The sequence below is a fragment of the Heterobasidion irregulare genome (assembly GCF_000320585.1).
Source record: "Heterobasidion irregulare TC 32-1 unplaced genomic scaffold scaffold_12, whole genome shotgun sequence".
NCBI lineage: Eukaryota > Fungi > Basidiomycota > Agaricomycetes > Russulales > Bondarzewiaceae > Heterobasidion > Heterobasidion irregulare.
The window spans coordinates 439,837-455,114 of NW_009258208.1; the positions used below are offsets into that span (position 1 = coordinate 439,837).

Below are 15,278 nucleotides of genomic sequence, written 5' to 3' on the forward strand. Positions count from 1 at the left end.
AGATGAGTTCACCTCTATTGACTCACATTCGCCAGGTTCGATGGCTACAGTTGTAAGTTAGGGGGCACTCTCTGCAGTGTTGATTTGGATTGACTATATCTGAAGGAGATGGACCCTGATACTTCTTTCCATCTCGTTTCTGTGGCGGAGCTCACAGGTGCGTCTTTTTTTCTTGGGTTCTTCCGTTCACACAATGGTGAACGACTGGTGACCGACAGGACACGACGATCGGGTTTGGAACGTCGCTTGGAACCCAACCAAGCCCCTCTTAGCCACTTGCTCCGCAGACAAAACTGTCCGACTATACAGCTATGCTGAAGGAGCCGACTCGTCGCCTGCATTCGCGCTGCATACATCTATCTCCACAGGGCATAACAAGACTGTGCGCGCATTAGCATGGTCTCCATCCGGCATCGCGCTTGCAACGGCTTCTTTCGACGCCAATATCGGAATTTGGCAAAGAGAGGGGGAAGAGGAGGCGGGAGAGGAGGAGGCGGGCGGTTGGGAGTGCATGGCCTTGTTGGAAGGGCACGAGACAGAATGCAAGAGCGTCGCATGGTCTGCATCGGGGAATCTGTTGGCGAGTTGTAGTCGCGATAAGACTGTGTGGGTTTGGGAAGGTACGTTGCTCCAGCATAGAGTGCGAGGAGACCGATCTGAACTGGTACGTGCAGCGGGTCCAGACCATGACTTTGAGTGCATGGGCGTGTTAATGGAACACACGCAAGACGTCAAGGCAGTTGCGTGGCATCCACATGAAGAAGTCAGTTTGTCCCTTCATACCACCGATACTTGCCTACCTAACTCCAGCTCACCTCGCTTACATAGTACAGATACTTGCATCTGCCTCATATGATGACACTATAAAGCTGTACATCGACGATCCTAGCGAGGACTGGTTTTGCTTCGCTACGTTGAGCGGGCACACCTCGACGGTTTGGTCACTAGCTTGGTCTCCCGATGGGCGTTATCTGGCCTCCGCCTCCGATGATTGTACGATCAGAGTATGGAAAAGGGTAGGAGACCATGAGTGGGTGTGCGTGAGTATCTTAGAGGGGCATGACAGAACGATCTACGGTGTCAGCTGGGGAGTAGGGAAGAAGGGCACCGACGATAACTTCCTCGGGTGGGTGGCCAGTGCCGGTGGCGATGGTCGGATAAATGTTTGGGAGCTTACAGTGCGTGATTTTCGCCCCTCGATTGATACAATTCATTCTCATCTAAGCCTTGTCACTCAGGAGTCGGCGAATGCGACGTCAAGGACGCCTCCAGACTCTAAGCTTATCGCGCGCATTGAGAATGCTCACGGTGTTGCCGACATTAATAGCATTGCGTGGTCTCCGAGAAAGGGTTATGAAGACTTTCTTGCGACAACGGGTGACGACGGTACGGCAAGGGTATGGAGGATGGTTAATGTAGAACGTTAATATCACATTGAGAGAGTTGTGCAGTTTGCCATGACGCCGATATCATGTACCCTCTTAGATTGCAGGAACTGGTAAGATGCTCACGGTAGATATGTAAAACGGATCAACTACGGTGGCGTAGCATTGGGTCCGCCCTTCGAGAAGAGATGAATGCATGGCTGAGCTTGTTGAGCGCATCAGCAGACTCATCACGCATCTCGACGGAGTGGAGTTTGCACTAGTCGCAGCCTGAAGAGGGCTGTTGGTGAAATTATGGCTCCAATGCAAAGTTAAAGAAGCCATTTGAGTTCCAATCAATCTATCAGTCCGTTGTCATCCATTTCCACATCGCCTCCAGGTTGTTCCTCTGCTTGTTCTACAGTGATATTTCCCGCCGGCCGCCATACATTGCCAGTTGTGGCTTTCCAGAGTCGGATTCGACCGTCATTGCCTGCTGAGGATAGGATGGTTCTAGTGGTCAAGGAAGATTTAGCAAAGATATTGATGATTACATCTGTAGAACATATGTACCCTGTGATATTCCACTCGACGCGGCCTACGGTAGACCTACAGGCGGTCGCAACTGATTCAGTCAAACATCCTGCATATGGAAAGAGGACATACTTGTGATGATCGAAATCAGCCACGATGCTGCAAGTCCACCGTGTTTCGTCGGCTTCTGCTCGCTCGTCGTTTGAAGCAGGAGGTTTCAGACGCCATATCCGTACATGTCCGTCGCGTCCACCTGTGGCAACGAGATGATACGATCGACCACAGCAAGGTGCCCAGGCCACAGACGTGATAGCAGAGGGGCCTGGGCCATCGTGGTCCATTGCTTGCGAAATATTTGCCAGTGTCGATGGATCGTGTTTAGGGAATGGATCGAGAGTGAGAAGAGTTGTCGGGCGGCGAGCGGGTGTAAACTGGATGATCTGCAGACTCAATCAGGTAAAACAAGGGGAATGTTGAGAAGGTAGCCGGAAAAAGTACTTTGACGATCCCGTTGGTCCCACAGCTGGTTGCGATGATTTCGCCCCAATATCTCTCCTTGCACCAAGAAATGGACCAACCCCCATCTGCCTCTCTGTTACCCGTTCCTGGTCGACTCGAAGGCTGATTTTGATGTTGCTGCAGTGCATTAGCTACCACAGAGGGAGGCGGCCCTTCAAGTGCGGCGTGTGTTTGTGTAGGCGTGGCTGCGGCAATGGTTTGCGTGTGCGAGGCGGAAGCGGAAGACATGGAGGGGATGGAGAGAACATCAACTTCTTCGATCAGCTGCCAGTTGGTCAATGATGGCGCTTCTAGACATTCGTAGACGCGAATGTGATTGTCAGAAGATATCGTAGACTAAGGGGGGTGCCACAGACAAGGTTAGGGAAGCTTGAAGACAAGAACGATAGGCAGTTCGACGCACGAGCTTGAGACCAAAATGATGTGGAGCAAACTCAACCCCTCGAACACTTCCCTTGGCATCAGTATTCACGGCGCGTTCTACCCAACGTGAATCTGAGGCTGAGGAAGGCGCATTGCCATTGAGTTGTGGCTGGTCGATGTCGGGGGTCGTCTCTTCCCAGACTTTTACTGAGCGATCAAACGACCCAGAGGCTATGACGGACCCGAATTCAGGGTGAGCCCAGCTAACCCTTGACACCGCTGCGTCGTGAGCCTTCCAGACGATACATAAGTTTCAATCTTCACACAAGACGAAGACGCACCTTCCAGTCACTAGTGACATTCCAGATTCCATTCTGCTCGTCGAGTTGCCATATTTTTATTCTGGAACAAAGAAATGAAAGGGAATGTCATGCCATGAGTCAAAATTGAGACGAGAGAAACAAACAAAAGCCCGACCTCTGATCAACACTGCATGTGGCGAGGCGAAGCCCATAGAAATCGTAGGCTGCATCTGTAACGAGATCGTTATGTGCGTTTTGTATGAGTCCTGTTTGCATTGTTTCGGTTCTCGTGTTTTCTTTAGTGATGGTGGCCGAGATGTGCGCGTGTTCAAGAGCGTTTCGAGTTGGACGCGAGGAGTGAGACGCGCCTCGGGTTGCCTCATCTGATCCACGGGTCACGGACTTGACTTTCGCGGTCACCTTTCATGCACATTTCAATCCCATTTCATGCTTCATTCCCGCATGTCGACTATCTTATAGAACATATCTCGTCTGGAATCTGCCTGTGGAACCCACTGTCTTGTGACTGGGCAAATGCCGATGTTCTTCCGAACGACATAAATACTAGCTATTCAAACGTTGCTCCCATTCTCACATCCCTCGCGCTGCCCCAGATACTTACTGAACAGCACTGCTGAAACATGACTCAAAACGTGTTCCCGAAGACATTCCAATGGGGCTTTGCCACAGGTAAGATCTCGCGTTCTGAAGCCTGAGGACGCAGGCCGGCAACGCCATGAAATAATCGACGAATCTATCATAGCTAGTTATCAGATTGAGGGCTCCCCCAATGCAGATGGTCGCCTCCCGTCAATCTGGGACACTTTCAGTCACACGCCCAACCGAACTGCGGATGGTGCAACGGGGGATAAAGCGACGGAATCTTACAAGTTTTGGATGGACGATGTAGCTTTGCTCAAATCTTACCGTGTCAAGGCGTACCGGTTTTCCCTTTCGTGGTCTAGGATCGTCCCTACAGGCAGCCGCCACTCAGAAGTGAATCAAGCAGGAATAAATCACTATCGACGCTTCATTGAGGCCCTGTTGGAGAATAACATACATCCTTTCGTGGTAAATTTATCTGAGTGGCCGAGTTGTTGAGAGTGCATTTATCGATGATTCTGTCTAGACCTTATATCATTGGGACTTACCTGATGAATTGGAGAAGACTTATGGTGGCTGGCTCAATAAAGACGAGATCGTGAAAGATTTTGTCTTTTACGCAGAGGTAATTTGGCCTATCGTGGACGTACATATCTCTGGGTTTACCGTCCGATTTGGTAGACCTGTTTCAATGCCTTCGGCGATCTAGTCAAAGACTGGTTCGTCCTCCTAATGATACCTTTATCGGCCTGATAAGTCTTCACTTGTTTTTACCAGGATCACTATCAATGAACCCTGGTGCGTAAGCGTTCTGGGGTACGGGAACGGTGTACATGCTCCCGGGAGATCAAGCGACAGGAAAATTTCTCCAGCTGGCGATTCCTCTACAGAGCCTTGGATGTAAGGCCGCCTATCTTTACATTACTGGAAATCCCTGTGTCTGAGATGTCCCATCCAGCGTCGGTCACAACGAGATTTTGGCACATGCATATACAGTGCAGGCTTACAATAGTAAATTCAAGGAGTTACAAGACGGCCAGATCGGTATTACTCTCAATGCATCGTGGTTGATGCCCTACGATGATTCCGATGCCAGTACGTGTATTGTGATTTAACTGTGTACGAATCCTCAACGAGGTATTATGAACAGATGTGGCGGCGACGAAGCGTGCGATGGATGTCACTCTTGGTTAGTATGGCCGTCTTTCCAAGAATTAGGCAGCAAATGAAGTGGCTGCTTGATTTCTCCAGGATGGTTTGCGGTAGGGACTTCCGAAAGAGAGTTTCATGCTAGCCCTGTCTCACCTGTTTCTCGTTAGGATCCGATCTACAAGGCGGCGTATCCGCAAGCTCTCAAAGACATGCTCGGATCGAGACTTCCCGAGTTCACACATGAGGAGATCAGCGTCCTGCGTGCAACCTCATCTGACTTTTTTGGCTTGAATACCTACACAAGCCACCTCGTGCGTGAGTAGAAGTCACTATTCTGCTCAATTGTGAACTCATCCTCTCAAAAATCAAGAGGAGGGAGGAGAGGAGGAGTTCAATGGTAAAGTCAAGTATACGTTCACGAGACCTGATGGCACGCAGCTGGGTACACAAGGCGAGCGCACTATCGTCCTTCCGGAAGATGTCACGATCTCACCTTGAAGTTGGCATTTCAGCCCATGTTCCGTGGCTCCAAACGTGTATGTTCTGCTAAAATGCCTGTCAGATTGTCATTGCCGATAAATATCCTAAAACAGATGCCCCAGGATTTCGAGAGGTGAGCAGGGCACCATTCATATCGACTGTCTTGAGTTCACGCGCTGCATGATGCAGCTTTTGAAATATGTGTGGCAGGTACGCCCTATTTACCTTTTAATTGTTGGTACATCCATATATACACTTTTGCAGACGTACAGAAAGCCTGTCTAGTAAGCCCTTCCACCATGTTGATAGCATCACTCTTCATCAATTCCCCCAGCGTGACCGAGAACGGCTTTCCACGCAAGGATGAGCACAAGATGTCTATCGATGAAGCTATCAAGGACCGCGATCGAGTACAATATTACAGTGGCTATGTCAACGCTATGCTGGATGCCCTTACAGAAGATAGTGTTGATGTCCGATCCTACTTCGCTTGGAGTGAGTGTATCCACAAGATGCTACTTGTATGCATATGACGAAACCAATCATTGTGCTTCAGGCTTGCTAGATAATTTTGAATGGTAAGCAGACGGCCTGCGATATGAAGTGAATCCCTCACTCGCGTCGCGCAAGCTAACCAGGGATACTACAGGGCTGATGGTTATGCGCCGCGTTTTGGGGCAACATATGTCGACTATGAGACTCAAAAGCGATACCCCAAAGAGTCGTCAACTTTCTTGACCAAGGTGCGCTGTGTCTGATTCGATCAGCAATAGTATTCAATGAGTGTTTCCAGTTCTTCAAAGACCACATTGACAAATAAAATTGTATAAGCATCTCAAATCTTGATGTCTGCGATGTACGATATTTTGAAGGTATCGAATATTTGTGGGTGACTCAAAGCATCAAATATTGAGGGCTCTTGAAGGATTGAGAAGCCCTTCTGGCCTGCGTAGATGGCGTATTCAGCACTGTCGTTGCCCTCTGTTCTCGTCTTGAACGCTGTCCTTACAGTGAAGGTTCTACTTCATTCATGGCTCACGGGATCAACACCGGTGGGCGTGTCTCCTGTCGTTGTCCAACGTTTATAGAGAAGAAAGAGACTACCAGTCGACGTCTTCTACGACCGTAGTGTGGACGCGATAGGCTCTCTCTCGACAACAGGCGACTCACAGATTCTTGAAAGTTACAGCTCCTCAAAACTTTTGAGTTTTATGGTAGCCATTTCGTCCGACAATTCATTTGTTCTTTGGCAGTCGTGATCCGTCTCCCCGTCACATTGTGCAAATCACCCATAGCTTTCACTTGGGGTCCGCCTATTTTCCTGTCTGGTTTCACCTGAGATCTTAGTAGAACGTGCCCGACGACTTTTGTTACATTCGTGGCGACTACCTACTCTTTTGCACCATCCTAAGCAACTAAGCCGTTCGTGCTCGGAGCCATTGCACCAGAGACAAGGAGGGTGTCGGTCCAGGTGGTACCGCTTTCAGAGGGGGTCTCACCAAGAACGTAGGTGGCATAGAAGTTTCCGGCCGCCCATCCTACATATCCGAGGAAGACTAATCGAAAGATTGTACCATCAACGTCAGCCAGATGATGGAGGCCGTTGCGGGTGCCACTTACCATCGGAGTTGGCAGCCTGGTATGCGATCTGTTGGTTCATATACATGACGCAGTCATCGCCGTTGCCGCCGCCGGTCTCGGTGTTGAACGCCTGGCGACCGTTGCAGCGAAGCCACTGAGCGAGAGGCTGCCATGCCTCGCTGATGTTGTCAGTCACACATTCTGCGTGCGTACCACTTCACGACAGGCTTTAGCACTGTGTCAACGATTTGTATTGTGACTCACGAGTTGTCAGAGTCAAGGTACTTGTGCACGTCGAAGATGAGGTTAGTCTTGCTGCCGTCCGGGTTCGTAACTTTGTTAAGCGCATCCGCGGAGCCGTTGCTCACAAATGTAGCGGCAGACGTCCAATTGTTTCCCGGGAGGAGGATGAGCTGAGTTGTCGCGCTGTGTAGATGTAACAGCATCAGAAGAATAAGAGCACCTGAGAAAACTCTCCATTACCCTGCCTGGCGGATGGCCGTAACAGCAGCCTGCACACTGGCTGCCCAGGCAGTGATATCAGGGACATCATGGGGTTCGTTCATCCTGTACGAACGTGCATCAATGAAGGAACCCGCCATTGCAAACGTGGAGACATACACGCCAAAGATGATCTTCGAATTCGTTGCGTACTTGGCTGCGATTCCGGACCACAGTGCAGCGAACTGATCATTCGTCGGACCACCCTGACCGATGATCCCTGAGTCCCAGCGCGCATAGTTGTGAACGTCGATGATGCAGCTGGCCCCAGTAGCGAGGCACGCCTGGACCAAGGCATCGTACTTCACGAAGTTGTCCTCGTTGATGGACCCGCCGAGCACATCGTTCGTCAAGAACTGCCAACCAACGGGAAGACGGAAGACATTGTATTTATCGTCGTTGACGAAGTGCTGCATCTGGCCTGCACCGTCGGCGCCGTAGTACTCAGTCAGGGGAGGCCAGGCAGCGCTCGCGGTGCAACTGCCGTCGCTGTTGCAGCCAAAATCGAAGCCCGCGATGTTGACACCTGCGAATTGGAGCTTTCCCGCAGAGGAGGGGGGAGAGTTCGCCGCACATGAGCCAGTGCTTGCGGGCGGGGTAGATGTCGAGGTACTAGAGCCTGCCGAAGAACTAGAGCCTGCCGAAGAGCTTGCGACAGTGGAAGCCGATGCTGGCAGACATTGGGAGTAATCTGATGGCAAAATCAAGACTATTCTCAAAGTAGATAGAAAAGTGCAAGGGACTGACAGTCGCCCTGAGCTGTGCACACAGCACCGGAGACACAGGTAGTGCCTCCTGTCCATCCCTTTTAGCAGATGGATTGATTTATCACAAGATCTTGAATTATCGGCTGTGAATCACTCACTATCCCACCACCTACGCAAAGCAAATGGAGCTAAATCAGTACAACATGGCACCGTATATGAATATTGTCGGCATACACTGTGCATAAAGAGCTTGTTGAGCCTGCACAGAGGAAGCGAGAACGCCAAAGGTGGCCAAAGTGACAAGCGTGTTCAAAGACATTTTGCGAAGGTAAAAAGTATGTCTCAAATGTCGGAGGACAATACCTAGCCCAGCTTCGCTTTATATGGTTCCCGCCAAGGTGACAAGGGAAGAAGAAAAGAATAGGACATATTCGCGCGCAAGTCCGCAGGGGTAAGCGATAGAAGACGACCGATATCCATCCGAGAGCTGATGTAGTTGGTCCAACACCAGAGAGCGGGCAAGGCACAGCGCGAAGAATTGCAGACGGGTGACGCTGGACTCGGACAATGCTCGTCTCAATCTCGGGCATGGCCCACTGATACTTGATGTTCAGTATGTTTAACGGCCACGATGAAGCTGATTATACACCGTCTCAACTATAACACATAGATGAGATCCTTCAACGTCGCTGAAACAGATAAACCCAGCGTGTGTGGGCCGATGAAAGAGGCCTAAAGCGATCATTGCTCGGGCGGATATTCATCTCCAGAATCTCGGGAACTCGAGTCGTAAATTTGAAGGAGTTTTTCTAGAGAACGATGGGTCAGGCCAAATGTGAATTAATTTTGCCGCATCCTCTGAGCCAAAAGTGCATGATTGGCGAATACTGAGCCTTGGGGCGGACGACTTGGATATAGAGGACGACGATGCAACAGAATCAGCACTGCGGCCGACGCATGATCTACAGGGAGCTGTTTATGTAAGTAATAGGTAAGCTGCCAGGTCTGGCGCTTACTCTTCTGCGGCCATCTGTTGAGCTTTCTTGACCTCTTTACCCACTGCATCAGGATACAGGTCCCTAAATGGTGCTGAACCATTATGGCCCGGAAGAATTGGAGCAGAACTGCATGGGCTGCAGGATGCTTCAGCTTGATCGTACTGAAACTAAATCTCACTGGCTGCCCTTGTCATTTAGTATCCCGCATCATCGAACGTGAATCCCATCGCCCTTGATATCAGCCCATTCACTGTAGGAGGTTGTAGGCGCCTCTTGGAACAATTTACAGCAATTCCAGAGCGCAATCTTCCATCTGCAAGTCGGGTTCAATCTCCACAATAGGGCATTCATGCCAGCTCGGCGGTCAATGGTGGAACAGCTTAGTATGGTACCATTCATGAATGAAGCTGCTATCACAATCATTGGTACTGGGTGCAGGTGTGTTGGCCTCGTTCAAGCATATTCCAGGAAATCATCCACTGCGTCAATCGCTGTATGGTACGGCAGGTTCGTTCAAAGTGAAAATACGGTTTCTGCGAATGAGCCACAGCATGTACTGTATAAAAAGATCTCAAATTCCCTTGTGGCTTGCTCGTCTAGCTCGAAATTGATCCTGGGAAAGAAAACAAGTGTGTAAGCGCCGAACTTAAGCGCCCATCACCATTGACAGGATGCCGCTGAGACGCGTCAGACTGTTAGTAGATATGCGCGCGGCGCCGCTGACAGGCCGTATGATGCAAGCGGCATCCCTTTCTATAAAGGTGAAGGTAAGTCCTCATGCCAATTCGTGACCGTCCAACATTCTTCCATCTTCGAGCAGAATTATGAAGGTTCTCTTGACGGGTGCCACAGGCGTCGGTGCGTCCACAGCCGTGATCACGTCCTCTACTCTCTTTCACGAGTCGCTGACCATCAACTTAGCCGGGCTCGCAACCCTCAGGGCCCTGCTCAAAGACCCCTCTGTGTCTCACGTCACAGTCCTAGCGCGCCGCCCGCTCCCCGCCTGGGTGAAACTGCCCGGCAGCCCGCCCGCATCGTCGCCCGACTCACCCCCGACGCACCCGAAGCTCACCGCCTTGACCCAGCCGTCGTTCCTGTCGTACCCGCCAGACCTGCTCCCCACGCTCGCCGAGCACGACGCCTGCATCTGGGCCCTCGGCACGGCCTCGCGCAGCGTCTCCGAATCGGAATACGTCGAGATCACCGAGGGCTACCTGAACGCGTTCTTAGGGGCGCTGGAGGAGGCAAAGGTGGGCAGCGGCGAGAAGCCGTTCAGGTTCGTGTTCGTGAGCGGCAACGGGGCAGACTCGAAGGGCAAGAGCATGATCTTGTTCGCTAGGTCGAAGGTAACGCACTCATCTCTTCGAACTTAGCGTTTCAAGTTCGCTGACATGATGTCGCATTCTAGGGCCGTGCAGAGAACGCGCTGTTTGCTTTCGCCGATGGCTCGTCAGGAAAGGTCAAGGCGTCTGTCCTCCGACCTGCCTATTTCTTCCCATCGCCAGAGCATCCAGAGGACGCACAGCATCAGCGAGGGGCGACGGCGCGCTTCATGCACACTGTACTGTCGCCGGTGTTTTCAGCAATGTCTATGATCACGCCCGTCGAGAACCTTGCCGAATTTGCGATTCAGGCGGCCAAAGGGATGTGGGAGGATAAGGGCAGGCTCTTTGAAAATGGGGAGATGAACAAGTTGGTAGAGCAAGCCCGCGAAAAAGCCTAGACATCTGCTTACCTCCCTTTTGATCCCTCTCAAATTCGCGAGAACGTACCATATAATAATAATTTATTCTCTGCCCTGGGCTAGTGCAATAGACACTGGAGTCCCTCGAGCAGCAGGATCCAAGTCTAATCTATTCAAAATTCAGAATCTTTGAAGCGTCTTCGCTAACTTATCCTTGACCGCGTTGTTCTCTTCTTCACTTCCGATGGTAATACGCAAGCAGCCCGCGCACCCTTTCTCTCCGCCACGATATCGAACGACGACTGCCTCCTCCTCCGCCATCGCCTTGTACACCTTTTGCGCGCGCGCGTTGTCCGGCTTCGAGCCGGTGCGGTCCAGCACGGGCACCAAGACGAAGTTCGCGTCGTGTGCGCCGATCGCGGGGCCGAGGCCGAGCGGTGCGAGGCCTGTGAGGGCAGCGAGGAGAGAAGCGCGGGATGCGGTGAGTGCGGAGACTTTCGATTTCATTGTGCTGATGGAGGAGGGGGAGAGGGCGCGGACGGCAAGGTGGGCAGTGGGCGTAGATATGTTGTATGGTGCCTTCGTGTTGGACAAGATCTGGATGAGTGGGGGTTGAGCGAGCGCGACGCCCATCCTAGATGAAGAAGATATATGTATGTTTAATGATAATGCGTAGTCGTAGAAACTGAAGAGATGTCCTACGCGCCTGATTGCGGCAAGGCCAAAGCTTTTGCTCAGTGTTTGCAACACACATACATTCGCGTACTCTGCGATGAGTGCAGCGGCACTGCTGCCTTCTGTGGCGAAATCGATATATGCTTCATCGACGACGACGATGCCTTTGAATCCTTCGTACTCGAGGAGTGCGCGGACGGAAGAAAGGGAGATGAGCGTGCCAGTGGGATTACCCGGAGAGCAAAGGAAGATGAGTTTTATAGAGGGGTCAGCGTCAACAGCTTTCTTCACCTATCATTTGCACAGAATTCAGCATATACATCCCGACATCTCCTCGAGGAAAGGAGAAAGCTCGCACCTCGTCGACCCGCAGACTAAACCGGCCTTTTTCTCCACCTTCACCGGACTCTGCACCAAGTTCCAAATCGACCTTGACCGCCTCGACATCGTTCACCTGCGCACACACAGAGTACATCCCGTACGTCGGCGGCGTCGTCAAGATCTTTTCTTTCCCGGGCGCGACGCACACCCGTATGAGCAGATCGATGACCTCGTCCGACCCGACGCCCAGAAAGACGTAGTCCGTCCCCGGCAGCGCGCGCAGCTCTGCGATGCGCGACTTGATAGACGGGTGCGAGGGATCGGGGTAGCGGTGCAAGTCCAGCTCCAGCATCGCGTCGACCTCGGGGGCATCTACAGCGTCCCCGCCAGATCGCGATGACGCCTCGGCGGATATCGAGTGCCCCAGCGCGTTCTCATTCGCGTCGAGCAGGATGCCCGAGGAATAGTCGTCGCGAGCGCATCGGTAGGGGTGCAGCGAGAGGATGTTCGGTCGGATGACGCGCTCAATGTCGAAGTGGGCAGGTCTTGTGGGAGTAGCAGAGGGAGCAAGACCTAGGATGGGCATGTTGAGAGTGGGCTGGTGTGTGGAGGGTTGAGAGATATGCGCTTGGGAGTGGATGTACTCATGTCACTTGGATGACTCGACCACTAAATTTCCAACTGAGATTTCATTCGATTCGATCTCGGAGACATCCGCGGCAGGGCTCGAAAGCGCCCCCTCCACTCTCTTGCACGAACCATGTTATTCAAGTCATAATTTCTATCTCCAAATAATAGCGTGGCAACGTTCGGTGGTATGACATGAATCAGAGATGCACAGCCGTGAGGCTTGAATTCTGGTGCAGATGCGCGACATGAGCGTAGGTAGTGATAGACGTCGAGTAAATATCCAAAGCAGTAATAGCAAGCGACTTATAGGATAAAATACATAATGCAAATGAGAGCGACGAGGGCGGGGACGAGAGACGATAAATGCATACGGTGGTACGGAACATGGTGCGGCGTGAATGCAGAGAACTTGAACCGAAAAATAATCCGAGGAACCTGAGACCAGACAGAGAGAGACCTGGAAAAGAAGAAACCAAACAAACATAACATACCGCGCTCTCATCTACGTTTTTAGAGGATGGAGGTACGGACGTGAGATGAAAGATGAAAGAAATAATGAGACAGGGGCAGCTGAGATCGGAGACCCATGGTCCTTCGAGGAATCCGGAAGAAGCCATCGAGGAGGAATAGGACGAAGATTATAGACCGTTCGATGGCAGATATACCAAGCAAAGACGGGGAGGACCATGAGCCGTGATAGGCGTCGAAACGCCAACGCCCAAAGCAACGTCCGCTATATCCTCGCCATGCACTGGTTGCTCACGGGGCCGTTGCCCAGCTCTACCCCTATTTTTCTGACCATATCAAGGCCAAGAGACGCCAACGCCGTCTTCCAGACAGCCCTCCGCCTCCGCCCTTCGAACACCTCCAACGACCTCTCACCAGTTTCGCCCTCAGGACCGAACACGAACACAGCGTTCTCCGACGAAGACCATGGCGCTTGTCCATACGCGAACGTGAGCCAGCGGGCCTGGAGAGTGGTCCGGATGTTGGTATATGTGCAGAACGAAACAGGTGGAAGAGTCCATTGGCCGCCGAAGCAGTAGGGGTCGGACGAGCCGGAGGATACCGAGTCGGCGGGGAAGACATCGCCATCGTCGGATTCGTCATCGTCGGAGAAGGTTTCGAATGTGTCAAAAGAGCCGAAAGAATCAAACGCATCGAACGAGGAAGTGTCGTCCGCAGGAGGAGCAGTATCGAAGAGGAACAGCACGTCCGCTCCGTGGTGTGGGATCCCACGCTTAGGGGTCTCTTGATCGAAGACATATCGCCACACCTTCGAGCCATGGCCTGCTCCTGCACTCCTGAACGTCTCGGTGATGCAATCTACCGGCCATGCTACACGCGCATCGTTGACGAGCTCGAGCACACGCTCCGGAAGCTCGTCAGGATGCGTGTGCGTGTCGATGTCATACGCTCGCAGAAGAGGGGCTGCGCGGGAGAGCGACCCGCAGATGGCCTTCAAGCGACGCACGGCGCCGGATGGCGTCCACAGCGATGCAGAATGTTCGAAGGTAGACGACTCACATGCACAGTCACCAATCATGATGGATTGCGGCACTCGGGAATGGGAGTGGGCAAGGTGCCGCGAAAGGGCTTCGAACGGCTCGTGCACCCGGTGCTGGTGATGGGGGTGAACCTCGGGGAACAGAAGATCCTTCCAACCATCAATGAAGAACGTGCCATCGTTGACCGCGTGACCACAAAAATTGAGCGACAGGAGTTTGTCTACATCGACTCTTCGCAAGTCTTCGACAGTGGAGAGATGCAGGGCGGACATGGCGCGAAAGACATGCGAGCCAGCGCTTGAGATGTCGGGGATAGTATCGATCAGAGGGCTCTGGATGATAGCGCGGTGGAAGAGCGGATAAGAAGCATTGGCATGGGAAGTAAGATGGCAGAGAATGTCAAACGCGCCCGTGTCTTGTCCGATAAGGGTGATGTTTGATGGATCCCCGCCAAAATCAGCAATGAAGTGATGGACCCACTCAAGCGCCCTCCGTTGATCGAGAAGGCCATAGTTGCCCACACCAAAGTCTCCTGCGTGCGAGTTATCTTCCAATAGCTTCGGGCTGGCCGCGAAGCCGAGGAAACCCAAACGATAGCTGAAAAAGCTTAAGTTATACGAGGAAGGAGATAGGAGTCATGAGACTCACTTGATAGTCACGAGGATGATAGGTTTCCCCAACTGGACGCTACTTTGAACAAGCGCGCCTCCGTCGTAGAGCCAATGAGATCCACTTCCACGGTTACCACCACTGAAACAGCGTTTAGCATTGAAATGAATGACGATCATGAACTCATAGCTCACCCATGGATCCAAATCATCACCGGAATCCGCGACTGGCGGGTGAGGCCTGCAGGGCAAGTAATGTTGAGATTCAAGCATTCGAATTCGCTCTGCTTGAGATTTTGCGGTTGACATTCGTCCTTGGAAAAGCCAAAGAGCGTCTCCTCGATGGGAGCGCCTCTGGGCTGAGGACAAATGGGACTACGATCGACAAGGGCGCATGAGACGAGGAACAGGCCAAGAGGGGCTCAGACTCACCCATGTCGTGTAGCATCAGTATGTGAATGGTATGCTGTGAAGAGTCTCGACTGGCGGAATCGGGCGGGGATGCTGGCATATTTGATACCCCTGAACTGGAGGACAGGCGTGTTGGGGGCGGAGAGAGAGCTCAGAACGCCGGTGAAGGTGGTCTTGAGCGTCGTGTGACGAACAATAGGATCGGGAAGGGGAGCGACCTGGACACCCATATTCACAAGGTCGAGAGGGGGTAATGAAAGGCGAGGGAGAGGGAGAGTGGACCAGGCCAAGGCAATGATGTGGCATGATATAGTACGGGGGGACTCCCAGGATGGGT

General features: G+C 52.2%; 7 protein-coding genes across 7 annotated transcripts; 3 read left to right on the top strand and 4 right to left on the bottom strand.

The window, feature by feature from the left end:
• The first annotated feature begins 23 nt into the window (after nucleotides 1–23).
• On the top strand, nucleotides 24–1,465 carry HETIRDRAFT_412162 (uncharacterized protein). The gene is made up of 6 exons (XM_009553749.1): nucleotides 24–52; nucleotides 106–157; nucleotides 219–620; nucleotides 675–763; nucleotides 834–1,178; nucleotides 1,239–1,465. Exons 1-6 carry the CDS (start codon nucleotides 41–43, stop codon nucleotides 1,425–1,427), a joined length of 1,089 nt encoding a protein of 362 aa, XP_009552044.1. The 5' UTR covers nucleotides 24–40; the 3' UTR covers nucleotides 1,428–1,465.
• Nucleotides 1,466–1,634: 169 nt separating this feature from the next.
• Nucleotides 1,635–3,395, bottom strand: HETIRDRAFT_66253 (uncharacterized protein). Its single transcript, XM_009553588.1, has 9 exons — nucleotides 3,258–3,395; nucleotides 3,122–3,182; nucleotides 2,821–3,072; nucleotides 2,644–2,753; nucleotides 2,362–2,490; nucleotides 2,331–2,338; nucleotides 2,031–2,220; nucleotides 1,938–1,973; nucleotides 1,635–1,877 (listed from the first exon to the last, which is right to left on the bottom strand). Exons 1-9 carry the CDS (start codon nucleotides 3,356–3,358, stop codon nucleotides 1,721–1,723), a joined length of 1,044 nt encoding a protein of 347 aa, XP_009551883.1. The 5' UTR covers nucleotides 3,359–3,395; the 3' UTR covers nucleotides 1,635–1,720.
• Nucleotides 3,396–3,723: 328 nt separating this feature from the next.
• On the top strand, nucleotides 3,724–6,075 carry HETIRDRAFT_53707 (glycoside hydrolase family 1 protein; the record flags this gene model as incomplete). Its single annotated transcript, XM_009553556.1, has 17 exons — nucleotides 3,724–3,772; nucleotides 3,846–4,153; nucleotides 4,212–4,310; nucleotides 4,367–4,404; nucleotides 4,463–4,585; nucleotides 4,644–4,780; nucleotides 4,836–4,874; nucleotides 4,937–4,947; nucleotides 5,005–5,152; nucleotides 5,208–5,279; nucleotides 5,338–5,373; nucleotides 5,431–5,450; nucleotides 5,507–5,527; nucleotides 5,582–5,601; nucleotides 5,652–5,812; nucleotides 5,874–5,895; nucleotides 5,967–6,075. The coding sequence occupies 17 exons, from the start codon at nucleotides 3,724–3,726 to the stop codon at nucleotides 6,073–6,075; spliced, it is 1,413 nt and encodes a 470-aa protein (XP_009551851.1).
• Nucleotides 6,076–6,724: 649 nt separating this feature from the next.
• On the bottom strand, nucleotides 6,725–8,425 carry HETIRDRAFT_181247 (family 5 glycoside hydrolase; the record flags this gene model as incomplete). The annotated part of the gene is made up of 8 exons (XM_009553750.1): nucleotides 6,725–6,873; nucleotides 6,938–7,113; nucleotides 7,163–7,324; nucleotides 7,382–7,465; nucleotides 7,520–8,090; nucleotides 8,147–8,204; nucleotides 8,265–8,275; nucleotides 8,341–8,425. 8 exons carry the CDS (start codon nucleotides 8,423–8,425, stop codon nucleotides 6,725–6,727), a joined length of 1,296 nt encoding a protein of 431 aa, XP_009552045.1.
• Nucleotides 8,426–9,907: 1,482 nt separating this feature from the next.
• HETIRDRAFT_461020 (uncharacterized protein) lies at nucleotides 9,908–10,909 on the top strand. Its single transcript, XM_009553751.1, has 3 exons — nucleotides 9,908–9,962; nucleotides 10,026–10,450; nucleotides 10,513–10,909. The coding sequence occupies exons 1-3, from the start codon at nucleotides 9,929–9,931 to the stop codon at nucleotides 10,825–10,827; spliced, it is 774 nt and encodes a 257-aa protein (XP_009552046.1). The 5' UTR covers nucleotides 9,908–9,928; the 3' UTR covers nucleotides 10,828–10,909.
• On the bottom strand, nucleotides 10,876–12,401 carry HETIRDRAFT_412167 (uncharacterized protein). The gene is made up of 3 exons (XM_009553752.1): nucleotides 11,822–12,401; nucleotides 11,495–11,754; nucleotides 10,876–11,422 (listed from the first exon to the last, which is right to left on the bottom strand). Exons 1-3 carry the CDS (start codon nucleotides 12,368–12,370, stop codon nucleotides 10,969–10,971), a joined length of 1,263 nt encoding a protein of 420 aa, XP_009552047.1. The 5' UTR covers nucleotides 12,371–12,401; the 3' UTR covers nucleotides 10,876–10,968.
• A 129-nt stretch (nucleotides 12,402–12,530) lies between these two features.
• On the bottom strand, nucleotides 12,531–15,230 carry HETIRDRAFT_143882 (Carboxylesterase). The gene is made up of 4 exons (XM_009553753.1): nucleotides 14,963–15,230; nucleotides 14,726–14,905; nucleotides 14,571–14,672; nucleotides 12,531–14,519 (listed from the first exon to the last, which is right to left on the bottom strand). The coding sequence occupies exons 1-4, from the start codon at nucleotides 15,169–15,171 to the stop codon at nucleotides 13,148–13,150; spliced, it is 1,863 nt and encodes a 620-aa protein (XP_009552048.1). The 5' UTR covers nucleotides 15,172–15,230; the 3' UTR covers nucleotides 12,531–13,147.
• Between the last annotated feature and the right edge of the window lie 48 nt (nucleotides 15,231–15,278).